The 10902-nt window shown below is 40.4% G+C and overlaps 1 protein-coding gene across 3 annotated transcripts; it reads right to left on the bottom strand.

Moving 5' to 3' along the window:
- Positions 1-212: 212 nt before the first annotated feature.
- dnajb2 (DnaJ heat shock protein family (Hsp40) member B2) lies at positions 213-9654 on the bottom strand. Of its 3 annotated transcripts, XM_076746230.1 has the most exons (11): positions 9247-9654; positions 7375-7471; positions 6849-6958; positions 6630-6683; positions 6317-6433; positions 5681-5770; positions 5285-5417; positions 4907-4977; positions 4409-4705; positions 722-793; positions 213-534 (listed from the first exon to the last, which is right to left on the bottom strand). In XM_076746230.1, exons 2-10 carry the CDS (start codon positions 7437-7439, stop codon positions 765-767), a joined length of 966 nt encoding a protein of 321 aa, XP_076602345.1. In that variant the 5' UTR covers positions 7440-7471; positions 9247-9654; the 3' UTR covers positions 213-534; positions 722-764. The 3 variants fall into 3 exon arrangements, with proteins under 3 accessions (XP_076602345.1, XP_076602346.1, XP_076602344.1); XM_076746231.1 differs by lacking the exons at positions 213-534; positions 722-793 and adding an exon at positions 1653-1753 and having other exon boundaries at positions 9247-9569; XM_076746229.1 differs by lacking the exons at positions 213-534; positions 722-793 and having other exon boundaries at positions 3966-4705.
- Between the last annotated feature and the right edge of the window lie 1248 nt (positions 9655-10902).

Below are 10902 nucleotides of genomic sequence, written 5' to 3'. Positions count from 1 at the left end.
CCATGTATCTCTGGAGCATTATTTGTCTAAAGCACTTCAGAGTTGTTCACACAGCGCCCCCTGCAGCACAAAGGGTGGAACAGCCCAAAACAGTGTTACACTTCTATCAAGTTGATTTTTTTTTTAAATCACAGCTTGCTTTTTGGCATTTTATCTCCAGCTGATATTATCCTTACATTCCCTGTTGCACAGATAAACTACCACCAGAGTAGTCAGCAGGAAATGCTTTATTTTCTCTGCTTTATACGTTTCGAAGCATTTTCTTTATTTGCCTTCATCGGTTTCCACTTTAAATTCAAATGAAAATTCAGCTGAAACATTGTCAGTCAATGCAGAGATGATTAGAACTATTTCCTTGCGTTTCAAAATACAAAGTTTCCAGTCTCTCGCTCCACAGTGAGCTACAGTACGTACACACACTCTCACACATACATAGAAAATACACATCTGTAAATAGTTTTAAGTGTTATTCAGCAGGAAGGAGCCATGTTGGGCAGAGAGAGACAAGTGCATCAGGGGGAATTGACCTTTGACCTGTAAGAATAGATGTACAAGGACATTTATCAGTAATGCAAATACCATAGGCATCACTTGTTATAAATGTGACTTCTAAGAGAGATGGGACTTCCTGGTCTGATCTGATCTACATGAGGTTCGGGGGGCAGGATATGGAATGACTGAACAAATTTCAGGGTGCTTCAGGTTCACACTGGTTCTTTACCTCAGGGCAGGGCAAGGGCACAGAGCAGCGTGAGCCATTCAGGTTAGCTTGAGAAGGCCTCGAAGTCTGAGTCTGAAACAGGAAGCAGGAAGTGTAAGACAATGTAACTTAAGTCCCCATAATTTAGCACAATAATGTGTGTTTGTCACATTGTGAATGTAAAAAATAATGCTTTATTTCTTTGATATCACAATGAGATCAATTTACAGCACACTGCATGACAATGACGGCCATTAAAAGGCGACAGCTGATGAACGAAATACAAATTTTAGCAGAAGAGATCGGCATAAAGTTTCATGCTTGACAGCAGCCTGTGAGATCAAATAACATTGTGTGGCCATCTGAAAATGTGTGATGAGGATGAGGTGCAGCCTGGATGTCTGTATGGCTGCTTTTGTTCTGATGGCAAATTTACTGGAACAGCAAACATTTGAGTTAATTACGAAATATCTTCTTTCTTTGCAACATCATGGTCACTATCTCTGAAAACAACAGAACAAGTGAAACTGTCTCACACCAAATAAGCTTTAGGCTGTGGGTAAAACCAGGATGTAGACGATCACACACACTGATCAGAGCACAATGTGCCGTCTGCAAAGTGGCTGGATGAGACAAGAGGAACAGGCTGAAGATTCAGAAATGAGCAGAGCCATAAGCTGAACAGATAGAGTGTAATAATCAACATACAGCTTTTCTGTGTCTTTAAAATGAAATCATATGCACTCTCATTTCATTCTATTTAAAATGGCCGAGCTACATCTGTTGTGTTATAGAGATCCAGACAGACAAACCCAGGAAGAATCATTCAGAGTATACAGGGGTAAGCACTGCTGTTCATTATTATTATCATCTCCTATCAATATCACTAATGTATTACTATTTATTGTGGTTGTAAATGTAATTCTACGGCAGCATGAGATCAGTGACAGTTAGTGAAAATGCGTAACTATCACTGTTAAAAACAAAAAAAAAAATCAAATGTCCCAACTCCTCTTCCGCTCAGTCTTTATTTGTTATTCACCTTTTAACAGTCTGGAAAAAAAAAAAAACACATGGCAGTTCAACGTAGTACAGATGATACAGGCAGATTTATATTTAGAAACCATTTGCCTCTTTCTCTCTCATTCCCCCTCCACCGTCCATGACTGTTCGGAGAGATGAGAAATTCAAATGATTCAAAATGATCTGAATTGGTTTAAAGTGATGGTACGTTGCCACAGCTGTGCTTATTTGCCAGCGATGATAGTTTTCCTTTAAAGTGAAAGCAAATCTCACGCAATGTAAAGAAATCAAGCACTTGTGAAAAAAAACCAAAAAAAAACAAAACAACCAAATAACAGACGTTTCGTGCTCTATGAGCAGTTTAAAAGCAGGGCGGAGAACGAGGACACTGTCTTTTCGATGGTAAGACAGCAGCAAAAAAATACTTTTAGAACATATTACTTAGTAATTATTTTTAACACCATTGTGTTTTGGCACCAACAGGGCTTTGTGTTACTTTAAGCCTCATTTCACAGACACAGCAACAATCACATTAAAAACAGTTATTAGTATTTCACTATAAATGTGTGCACGTGTGTGTTTTGTAGTGTGTGTTTTTGTAATGTAACTCATATGCTGAGCTCGATCAGACAAAAATTTGTGCTTTAATTAACGTTTGGGTTTCGTTCACTTCTGCTTCTATCTCTCTCTGTCCACATACCACGCCTACACCTCAGGCAGATGAGTCGAGTTTTCCAGCAGCAGTCACAATCAGCGCTTTGTTTTTCTTCTCATTTCTCTGCACAGACAACCGTACCTAAAGCCCTTCACTACACTGTTAATGTGACGTGTTTTGCTCTGAAGCAAAGGTGGGGATGTATATGCCACCAAACGAAGCAGCAGCTGAAATGTAAACTGCAAAACCTCACATTTTGCGGACTGTAAACTTGCAAACTGCAGATGTGACATCACAATTTGAAATGAAAAGCGAGATATGTCCATTTTGCAGATTTTACTTAATACTTATTCTAAGTATTAATGCAATCTTAGGAGTGCAACAGGAGGGTTTAGTGTTTTGCCAAGGGGCACGCCGATAGAAGGAAAATGCAGCTACTGTATTTCTCCTACCCCGACGGTTCAAACCAGTTCAAGGCGAATCAACCCAAGCATTGATTCAGTGATGAAGCTCCATATTTTTAAACATTCGCATAACCATCACAAGTTACATTCAATCACTCTCACTCTGCAGAACACCTGACAACACTCCCATGAGTTCACGCATGTACAGCTTTACCATTTTCTTCTATTGGGGAAAGGGTGGGCTGGAAAGCTGGAAAAGACTTGTTTTTCTGACTTGGCACATTTGCAGTGGTAACATAAGCAATGTAAACACACAGTGGAGTTGTCCAAACATGCAAAGGCACCAAAAGGATCAAAATAGAAAAGATTTATGTCATGATTATCTGTAACTGTGGTTTACAATCAGTCACAATGCTGTATACATTCTACTCTGTGCTTCGAGCTCTGTGCTGCCCCCCCCCCACCCCCCCAGCAATCTACAATCTGAACAATTACGGTAATGATAGTGTAGCAAAAGCACCTTCAGGCTGTATGAGCTCTTTACTATTCCAACTCTGCAACAGTGTAAGAGTGGCACTACCAGTCTGAACAATTGTATCCGGTAAGTCTGTGTGTATTTACAATGCACTTATATTTACAAAGCATGTGAGTGCGTGCTTCAACTACTTTTTGCTGTACGTACATTATAAGCTAACAGTTGACCAGTAAACAGAGGTCTTTTTTTGATCAGACTAGTTTCTATGTCACGATGAAACTCACCAGAGAAAGTTCTGTGACCCACTTTAGGTTTTGATCTATTGTTTGTGACACGGTTCTGATACATTCCCTTTGACTGAGAGTCGGAGTGAGAAAATTCTATGGCAGGGTCTCAACTGACCAAAACACACACAGAAAAACACGCTCACACACACACACACACACACACACACACACACACACACACACAACACTCTGCCCTTATTGGGATACAAATCACTGCCAGCTAAATCCCTCTTAATCCCCCCACTCTTTTCACTCTGTTAATATTTGGCAAATTTACATACATTCAGAAACAATCTGTGTTGCTTCGCACCATTTTAACTTTTAGCTGTACTGGCAAATTATGTGAAAATACGCCACGGTCCGTGTTAAAGTTGACTCGTTGTGTCTTTTAGAGGTGTTAACTGCATGAAAGCCTTGTGATTAGTAGAGGCACTGTCTCAAATTAAGTCTGGCAATCAGCTAACATTAGAGTCTGGCTGTAGGCACAACACTGAGGTAAGTTTAAAGAATAAGGCATCCAAAATACGCACACACGCACACACACACACACACTGCATTAGCACACAATACACCCGCACTTCTTCTTCTTTTTCACGCTGACATCATTATTTTTTATAGCAGGTTCAACCTCTTCTTCACTGCTTAATGGCGTAGTGCTGGAAGTTGTGGGTGACTCAGGAGAGAAGCCTGGCTGCCTGGTTCCCTGTCCCTCCTTTTCCCACCCACCTCCAGGCCTTGAGCTCATTTTAAACTGCCACTCTTCGTCTTTCTCCCCTGCAACAATCTTTTCAGTACCAGCCACATTCAAACCTCCTTTACGGCCACCAGCTTTGTCACGCATGGCTCTGCCCCCACCCCCAGCACCTGATATGAAGTCGGTAGCAGCTGCTCTCTGCTGGGCTTCCATTTCTGACAGGCTGCATGCCAAAGCCATCTGCAGGTCTTCGTCTTCTTCGTCATCCTCGCTGCCTGCCGCAACCCCGTAGTTGTAGAAGGGGGCGGAGCTAAATGACCGATGCGTGGCTGCAGAGTAAGGGCTGGAGCGAGATCTGTCAGGCTCGGCAGGAGCTCTGTTTTGGATACGTGGCCTCTGAGGTGAGTGACCGGGCCGTCCTTCTCGCCGGCTCAGCTCCAGCGCGAGGGCCATTTCATCCTCCACACCTGGGAACAATACACACAACAACACAGGTGTGTTTCTGCACAAGCAACATCAAAAAACGCGTGCACACATGCAGAGATGCACAATTAAGACGAGCAACAAAATGCCACAGTTTTATCTTTAAGTAAATATCTTACATCTCCAAAAAATATGACTTATTTACCAATTTTTTCAGTCACACCATTTCGTGTGTTTGATCTTACCATTGATTAGGACACTCTTTAACACCCCATCCTCCTCAATTTCTATTCTTTCCTGCCCGTTCTCCTTTATTCTGTAGACGACACAAATACACAGATAGAAAATAGTAAAATGCATCCATCATTGTTTTTTTTTTGTGTGTGTGTGTGTGTGTGTGTGTGTGCATGTGTGTGTCACTGTTTCTTTTATTTTGTCTTATCAAACGGAAATACATAATTAATGTTGTAAAATGGATATAATGTTAGGGCTACAGCCATACTTTGTAGTTTGAGAAAAGCAAAATGTAACCCTAGGAAAATATTCAAATATCCAGTTTCATTCAAATAAAATCAAAAACATAATGAGAAAGAACATGAAACAGTTTGGCCGACATTACGTACTTCTTGGTGGTGGTGCGCTTGCCATTTATGATGCGAGTGGAGGTAGAAACTGATTTGAAGTTGCTTATCCCTCCGCCCATGCTGTCCATCCCATCCAGACCACCCAGGGAAGAGGAGAAGGAAGAAAATTCAACTGAAGAGGGACAGATGATCATGGGAGGGGAAAAGAGAGGAGACTGATTAATCTGTTAATGTGTCATTACAGAACATCAGCCTGTGCAAAAATAATACTACTCAGAAAGTGTGAATATAAGTGGGTAGAAGTGCGGTGAGGTGTCCCAATATTTGAAATACAGAGAATATAATAAGACAAGAGTTTTTTGTCTGCAAAATCCATCGTCCATCATTCAAAATTGTGAAAGTTAACCGAACCAGATTGGTTAGGTTTAGGTTTACCTCCCGCTGAAGGAAAAGAGAAGAACCGACTGGGGCCAAGGCGGGAGGACGAGCCTCCGAAGGACGAGCCTCCGAAGGATGAGAAGTCATCTGGAGGAGAGAAGTGAAAGAGAGACACCTACAATTACCTAAATACTGGAAGGTTAGGTGAGATGAAATTTACAGTCAAGTCTTACAAGGCTAATTAACAAAGATGTTTACTTAACAGGCAGCCAGAGGGGATGCTTAAAAAATCAGAATTTAAACTGATAAAAATGACAACACCAATCACTTTGATTATAGCGGGGCCGCCCAAAGTTGGGCCGTTGGGCTGAAGTTGGCCTGCTATAGGGTTCAATTTGGCCAGCCTGATGTTTCTAGTAAAAACAAATAAATAATTCGATGTTCATATTGTTTAACTTTCCATGAGGTAAAAATTTTCTTTAAATATGTAGGATCCCTAATCATAAATTATTTTTTTTATAACTTGAATGGGTGAGTGACACTTGCTTTTGGCCTGCGGCCCACCATTAAGTTTCAGTTTTGGCCCTCTAAGGGAAAAAGTTTGCACACACCTCAAAGTATTAATTTACCACCACACGGATGGAAAATGAACAATGCTAATATAACCCCACATGTATATTGCGTATAGCTTACCAAAGAAGCTAGCAAAGGGATCCTGGCCACCAAAAAACTCTCTGAACACCTCATCTGGGCTGCGGAATGTGAAGGTGAATCCTGGGAAATCTGATGAAAAGTCTGAGCTGGAGGAACCTGGAAAATTAAATCATCAGGGTCAGGTGGGTGATGAGCAACCAAGAAAGAGAAAAAGTAGATGGAGGAAGACATTTTTGGGGCCAGAACAGGGGAAAAGTGAGTGAAGTGAAACTGAAGTCACCAAAATTAATGATTTTCCAAACTATTACTATAACAATGCAACAATATCTCATTACAGAGAGTTTTTATTTACCTGTGTGTCGTGTTCTGTCATTTCCATATGTGTCATATGCATCACGCTTACTCTCTGTAGAAGAAGAGCAGAGTGCAATTTAACAATGTACCGAATATGTAACATGAGGTTCAGAGGAGCCTGACATCGTTACACAGAGACGCAGATTCATGACTGACAGAACCAATACAGATCAACCGCCACTCATCTCACAGACACACACACAAATAACTGACTTACTGTCAGACAGGACTTCATAGGCCTCAGACAATTCTTTGAACTTTCGCTCTGCTTCCTCCTTGTTGTCTGGATTTTTGTCTGGATGCCATTTAAGAGCCAGTTTCCTGTACCTGTATACACAACACAGACTCACTCATATAAACAGATAAATACTTGCCACAACAACAATAACTATGGAGAGCCTTGGAAAAACAAGATTGTATTTTTCATACCAGTGGTTCTCAAACCACTGGGTTTAGCTTCAGTGTATAATGAGATATTGTATTTTTGGTCTTTTGTCATTTTTTCTACATCTTTTTGATTTAAATCAAATTCAAATGTGGTTGAAAGTTCATAAAATCCAGACACATTAAAATAAGAAACTGCTCATTTTGTTGAGGCGGCCTCAAAATTTTAAAGGTTTTATATAATGTGGCCATTTGAAATCTATTCATATGTACCGTCCTTTATATTCAGGTGAATTATTGCTGTATTGTTTGTGAATTAAAGAATCCTCACACTTGGGAAAGACTCCTGAGATACTCACGCCTTCTTGATGTCGTCCTGAGAGGCTGTTTTGGACACACCCAGAACGTTATAGTAATCCACCATGTTGCTTCCTGTCACTCCTCACCACAACACCCCTGAGAGGGAAACAAAACTTTCCTATTGAGAATACATCCTACTGTGAACGGACACACATTTCTGCACTCTGACAAAATACATGGAAAACCTTGGTATTTATGGTATTTCCTAAAATCCTAAAAAGGAAAAGAAACAGCTCTGTGCACATTATTTATTTAATTTTCAGACAAGTGGTCACATACAACATGGGCTGTCTGAGGAATAGCTAAAGAAGGCAAAGTGTAATGTAAACAGAGTTGTTTTTCATTCTGTACACCTAATTGCCGACATATATACATTATGGAAACATGTCATTACCTATTTTGAATTAAAGGATCTGTAAACCATACAAGCATTTCCCCTTATGTTGCCTATTTAGACCTTTTTTCAGGACATATGGTCATGTATAGACAAAACTTTATTGACATCTCCCGCACTATCCTCTTAGTATTGCTGCATCTGTTCAGGTCAGGACCCTAGTCGTACATGTTGTTTGATGACATCACGTTAATTCCCAGCATGCTCTGCCCAGCTTTGACCTGAGCAGGGAGCTAATCTGTCAGAGTAATTGAAAACACCTGTGCAGTGAGCGCTAATGTGTCTATGTGACATTATTTATTTCATCTCCTTTTCATTGCACGGTAAATTCACTTCAACTATTCTTTTGTCTGTTCAAAGGCACCGATGAAATAAATTTCAAATGCCAAAGAAGTGAGTTCATTTACATTTTAAAATCCATCAAGTTATTTCAATGCTAATATACTTAAGATCAAGCTGTCTGAAATTAATGAGTTAGCTGAAACAGATTGTTTAGTACTTGTAGTGATGTCAGATTTAATTAAAGTTGTACTGTGAAGTTCAGCCAACATGTGATCGGCATTGACAGGAGTTGTTCTTTATAGTCTCATTCTTACACCAGAAAAACACTTTTAAGACTGAGTCATCATGCATCATACAAGCAACTGCTTACTGCCATATTGATTTAGACAAGTATCAATACTGTAATCTAACTCTTACACCTATGGCCATAACATAAAAACAATTACAGTGCCAAAAATGTTTTGTGGAGCATTTCAACTCAAATATGCTGAATGTTGTGGACTATGCTAAGACACTGTTTATTTAACTTTCTTTAAATGTGACACACAATAAATTAAGAAGGATTTGCTTTTGTCTTCTGCAATCGAAATTAGCTATGGATAGATATATGTATGTCCTGTTGGTTTTTTTTTTATATCTTTTTTAAAAGTTATTTTTTGAGTCTTTTTTAAAATAGCATGTTTAAGCTTGTAGTATAAGTGATTTAAACGTGCACTGACCAAGTGTGCCCTTCAAATGACAACACATCAGCACAGTCAGTGGTTCCATTATAGACACAGTCAGCATGCTAACCATCATGCCAATCGCATTAACTGTGAGTGGACTAATACAGCTTCGGGGCTGAGGGGGGACTTCCAAACTGAGGTAAAATAACTAAGCTTAACTTTCTCTGTCCCTTCGGGAACAGCCATGCGTTCACACAAGTGTTATTGCTACGTTATTTCTAGCGTCATGGCATCTGACAACTGCTGCTGACATGACAGTGGGCCTACACAAACTTACATAGACGGGCACTTCTCGGCACAGGTGCCATCTATATTAAAGTACGTGCTGTTAGCATTCAGGGTGCCATTAACTTTACTTCACACAATATTAACGTTATGTTCAAGTTGGACATTTGTAATAAACTGCGGCAGCTAGGCTACATGGTCCGCTAGCTACAACTTGTAACGACTAGCTAAAGCAATGGACCTACCGTTTGAGTCTTCAAGCCTAATGAGTGAGCGGTTTAGCCGCCTGTCCGCCACTCTGGAGCGACAATGAATTAGTTATGATAGCGGTGCCTCTGGAATGCTCTCCCCCTTCGTGACAGCCGCACGGACAGCCTCCACCTTCTTCAGTCTTTTCTCTCCACCGCCCCGACACAAATACTGTCCAACAACAAAGTCTGCGTGCAGCGTACCCCTAACGTTACGCCTCTGCGGTCTAAATCTACGGTCCTCACGGCGAAAACAAGCCAGCCAGCACTGATCGCCCCGTGCGCGGGTCTAAGCTGCACGCGCTACGTCAGTCTCAGCTGGGAGAAAAAAAAAAAAAATAGAGCGTCTAGAACACGCCAGCGTCACGAGAGCAGCCCTGCCTCAACGTCTGCCTGTTGCTGTGTGATAACGTGCTTTAACCTATCGAATCAGCTTCCCCTGGTTGTCAAGGATACCGACTATGACAGCCACTCAGGTGAGACATGTTCCAGAAATCATTATCTCGCGCACGCTGCTTACCAATGAATTCTAGCGTTTCACATCGTACTTTTACTTCACTGCATCAGTCTGAAAGCCATAGTTATTGTGCAGAATCATTTTATAAACAAACATGAGGCCAATTCATTCAATATGATTCATTGTTGTACACTGAAATACCAGATTGGAATAAAAGCTTGGTTCTTCTACCCATTTTTTTTAAAATCGCATTTATTATTTTAAGTAATAACAGTTCAGTGATATAGGCCAAAAATTATATAATTGGACCAGAGGCGATTCTGCTACATAATAAGTACTTATTTGTACTTTAAGTACATTTTATTGGTAATACCTCTGTACTTAAAAATTTTGAATACATGAATACAATATACTTGTAATTGGGTGTTTCTCCATGTTGTATCAGCTGAAGACTTCCTCCACAACTGATTATTGCTACAAATCAGTGTGTCCACAGAGGAGAAGAATATTGCAGTCATGCCTATCGAGGACAATTAGGCCTTTGCAAACTCACGGTGAAGTGAGAGCGCTGTGCTTACTTATTTGGTAGACCAGAGAAACGTTACTTAACAGAGTAAAAAAGTATGTTTTTAGTTGACCGTGTGACTCATCTGGTCAGGATCTCATGATGAGCTCATTATGAAATGCCATAGTTATTTCGGCTGGTCATGTTTAATATGGCTAAACCACCTCATGCACAGGTCTATGGACTAAACCAATTCACACAACTTTGTTTGCTGGTCACATTGTTTCCATCTAGTGGCTGAAGGATGCAACTGCAGGTTCAAGGCCTGTCCCAGTCCATTGTGTTGTTTGTGGCTAATCATTAGCATGGCATTGAATCAAAGGCAGGCTAATAATCAAAGGCAGGAAACTGGCAAAGGAAGAGAAGCTAGAATTTCCCTTGTAAATGAATGGGAGCTTTGTGAACATAATCTAAAGTCCACTAAAACACTGCTGGAAAAATCCCCTGGATGAGTAGCAAATATAAAAAAAAAAGTAGAATTTATTATCTACATTTACTTTAATGAAATATTTCTTTGGGAACTACTGATTTATTTTGCCCAAATAGTTTGTCAGTGCATCTCTGGAGACAGTAATTCTCACTGCAGTACGACCAGTTTTCACTCCGATAGCCAGGTATAATCTGTCACAGT

Source organism: Chaetodon auriga, chromosome 13 (genome assembly GCF_051107435.1).
Source record: "Chaetodon auriga isolate fChaAug3 chromosome 13, fChaAug3.hap1, whole genome shotgun sequence".
NCBI classification, from domain to species: Eukaryota; Metazoa; Chordata; class Actinopteri; order Chaetodontiformes; family Chaetodontidae; genus Chaetodon; species Chaetodon auriga.
Note: the sequence above shows the minus strand (reverse complement) of the source record. Positions and strands in the feature narration are given on the sequence as shown.

What these genes read in the sequence shown, in the direction of transcription:
- dnajb2 (XM_076746229.1), bottom strand. Translation starts at nt 7,439, where the DNA reads ATGGTGGATTACTATAACGTTCTGGGTGTGTCCAAAACAGCCTCTCAG. An exon ending in CAGGACGACATCAAGAAGGC is followed by an intron (nt 6,959 to 7,374) that starts GTGAGTATCTCA and finishes TTGTGTATACAG; the next exon opens with GTACAGGAAACTGGCTCTTA. An exon ending in CTATGAAGTCCTGTCTGACA is followed by an intron (nt 6,684 to 6,848) that starts GTAAGTCAGTTA and finishes CTTCTTCTACAG; the next exon opens with AGAGTAAGCGTGATGCATAT.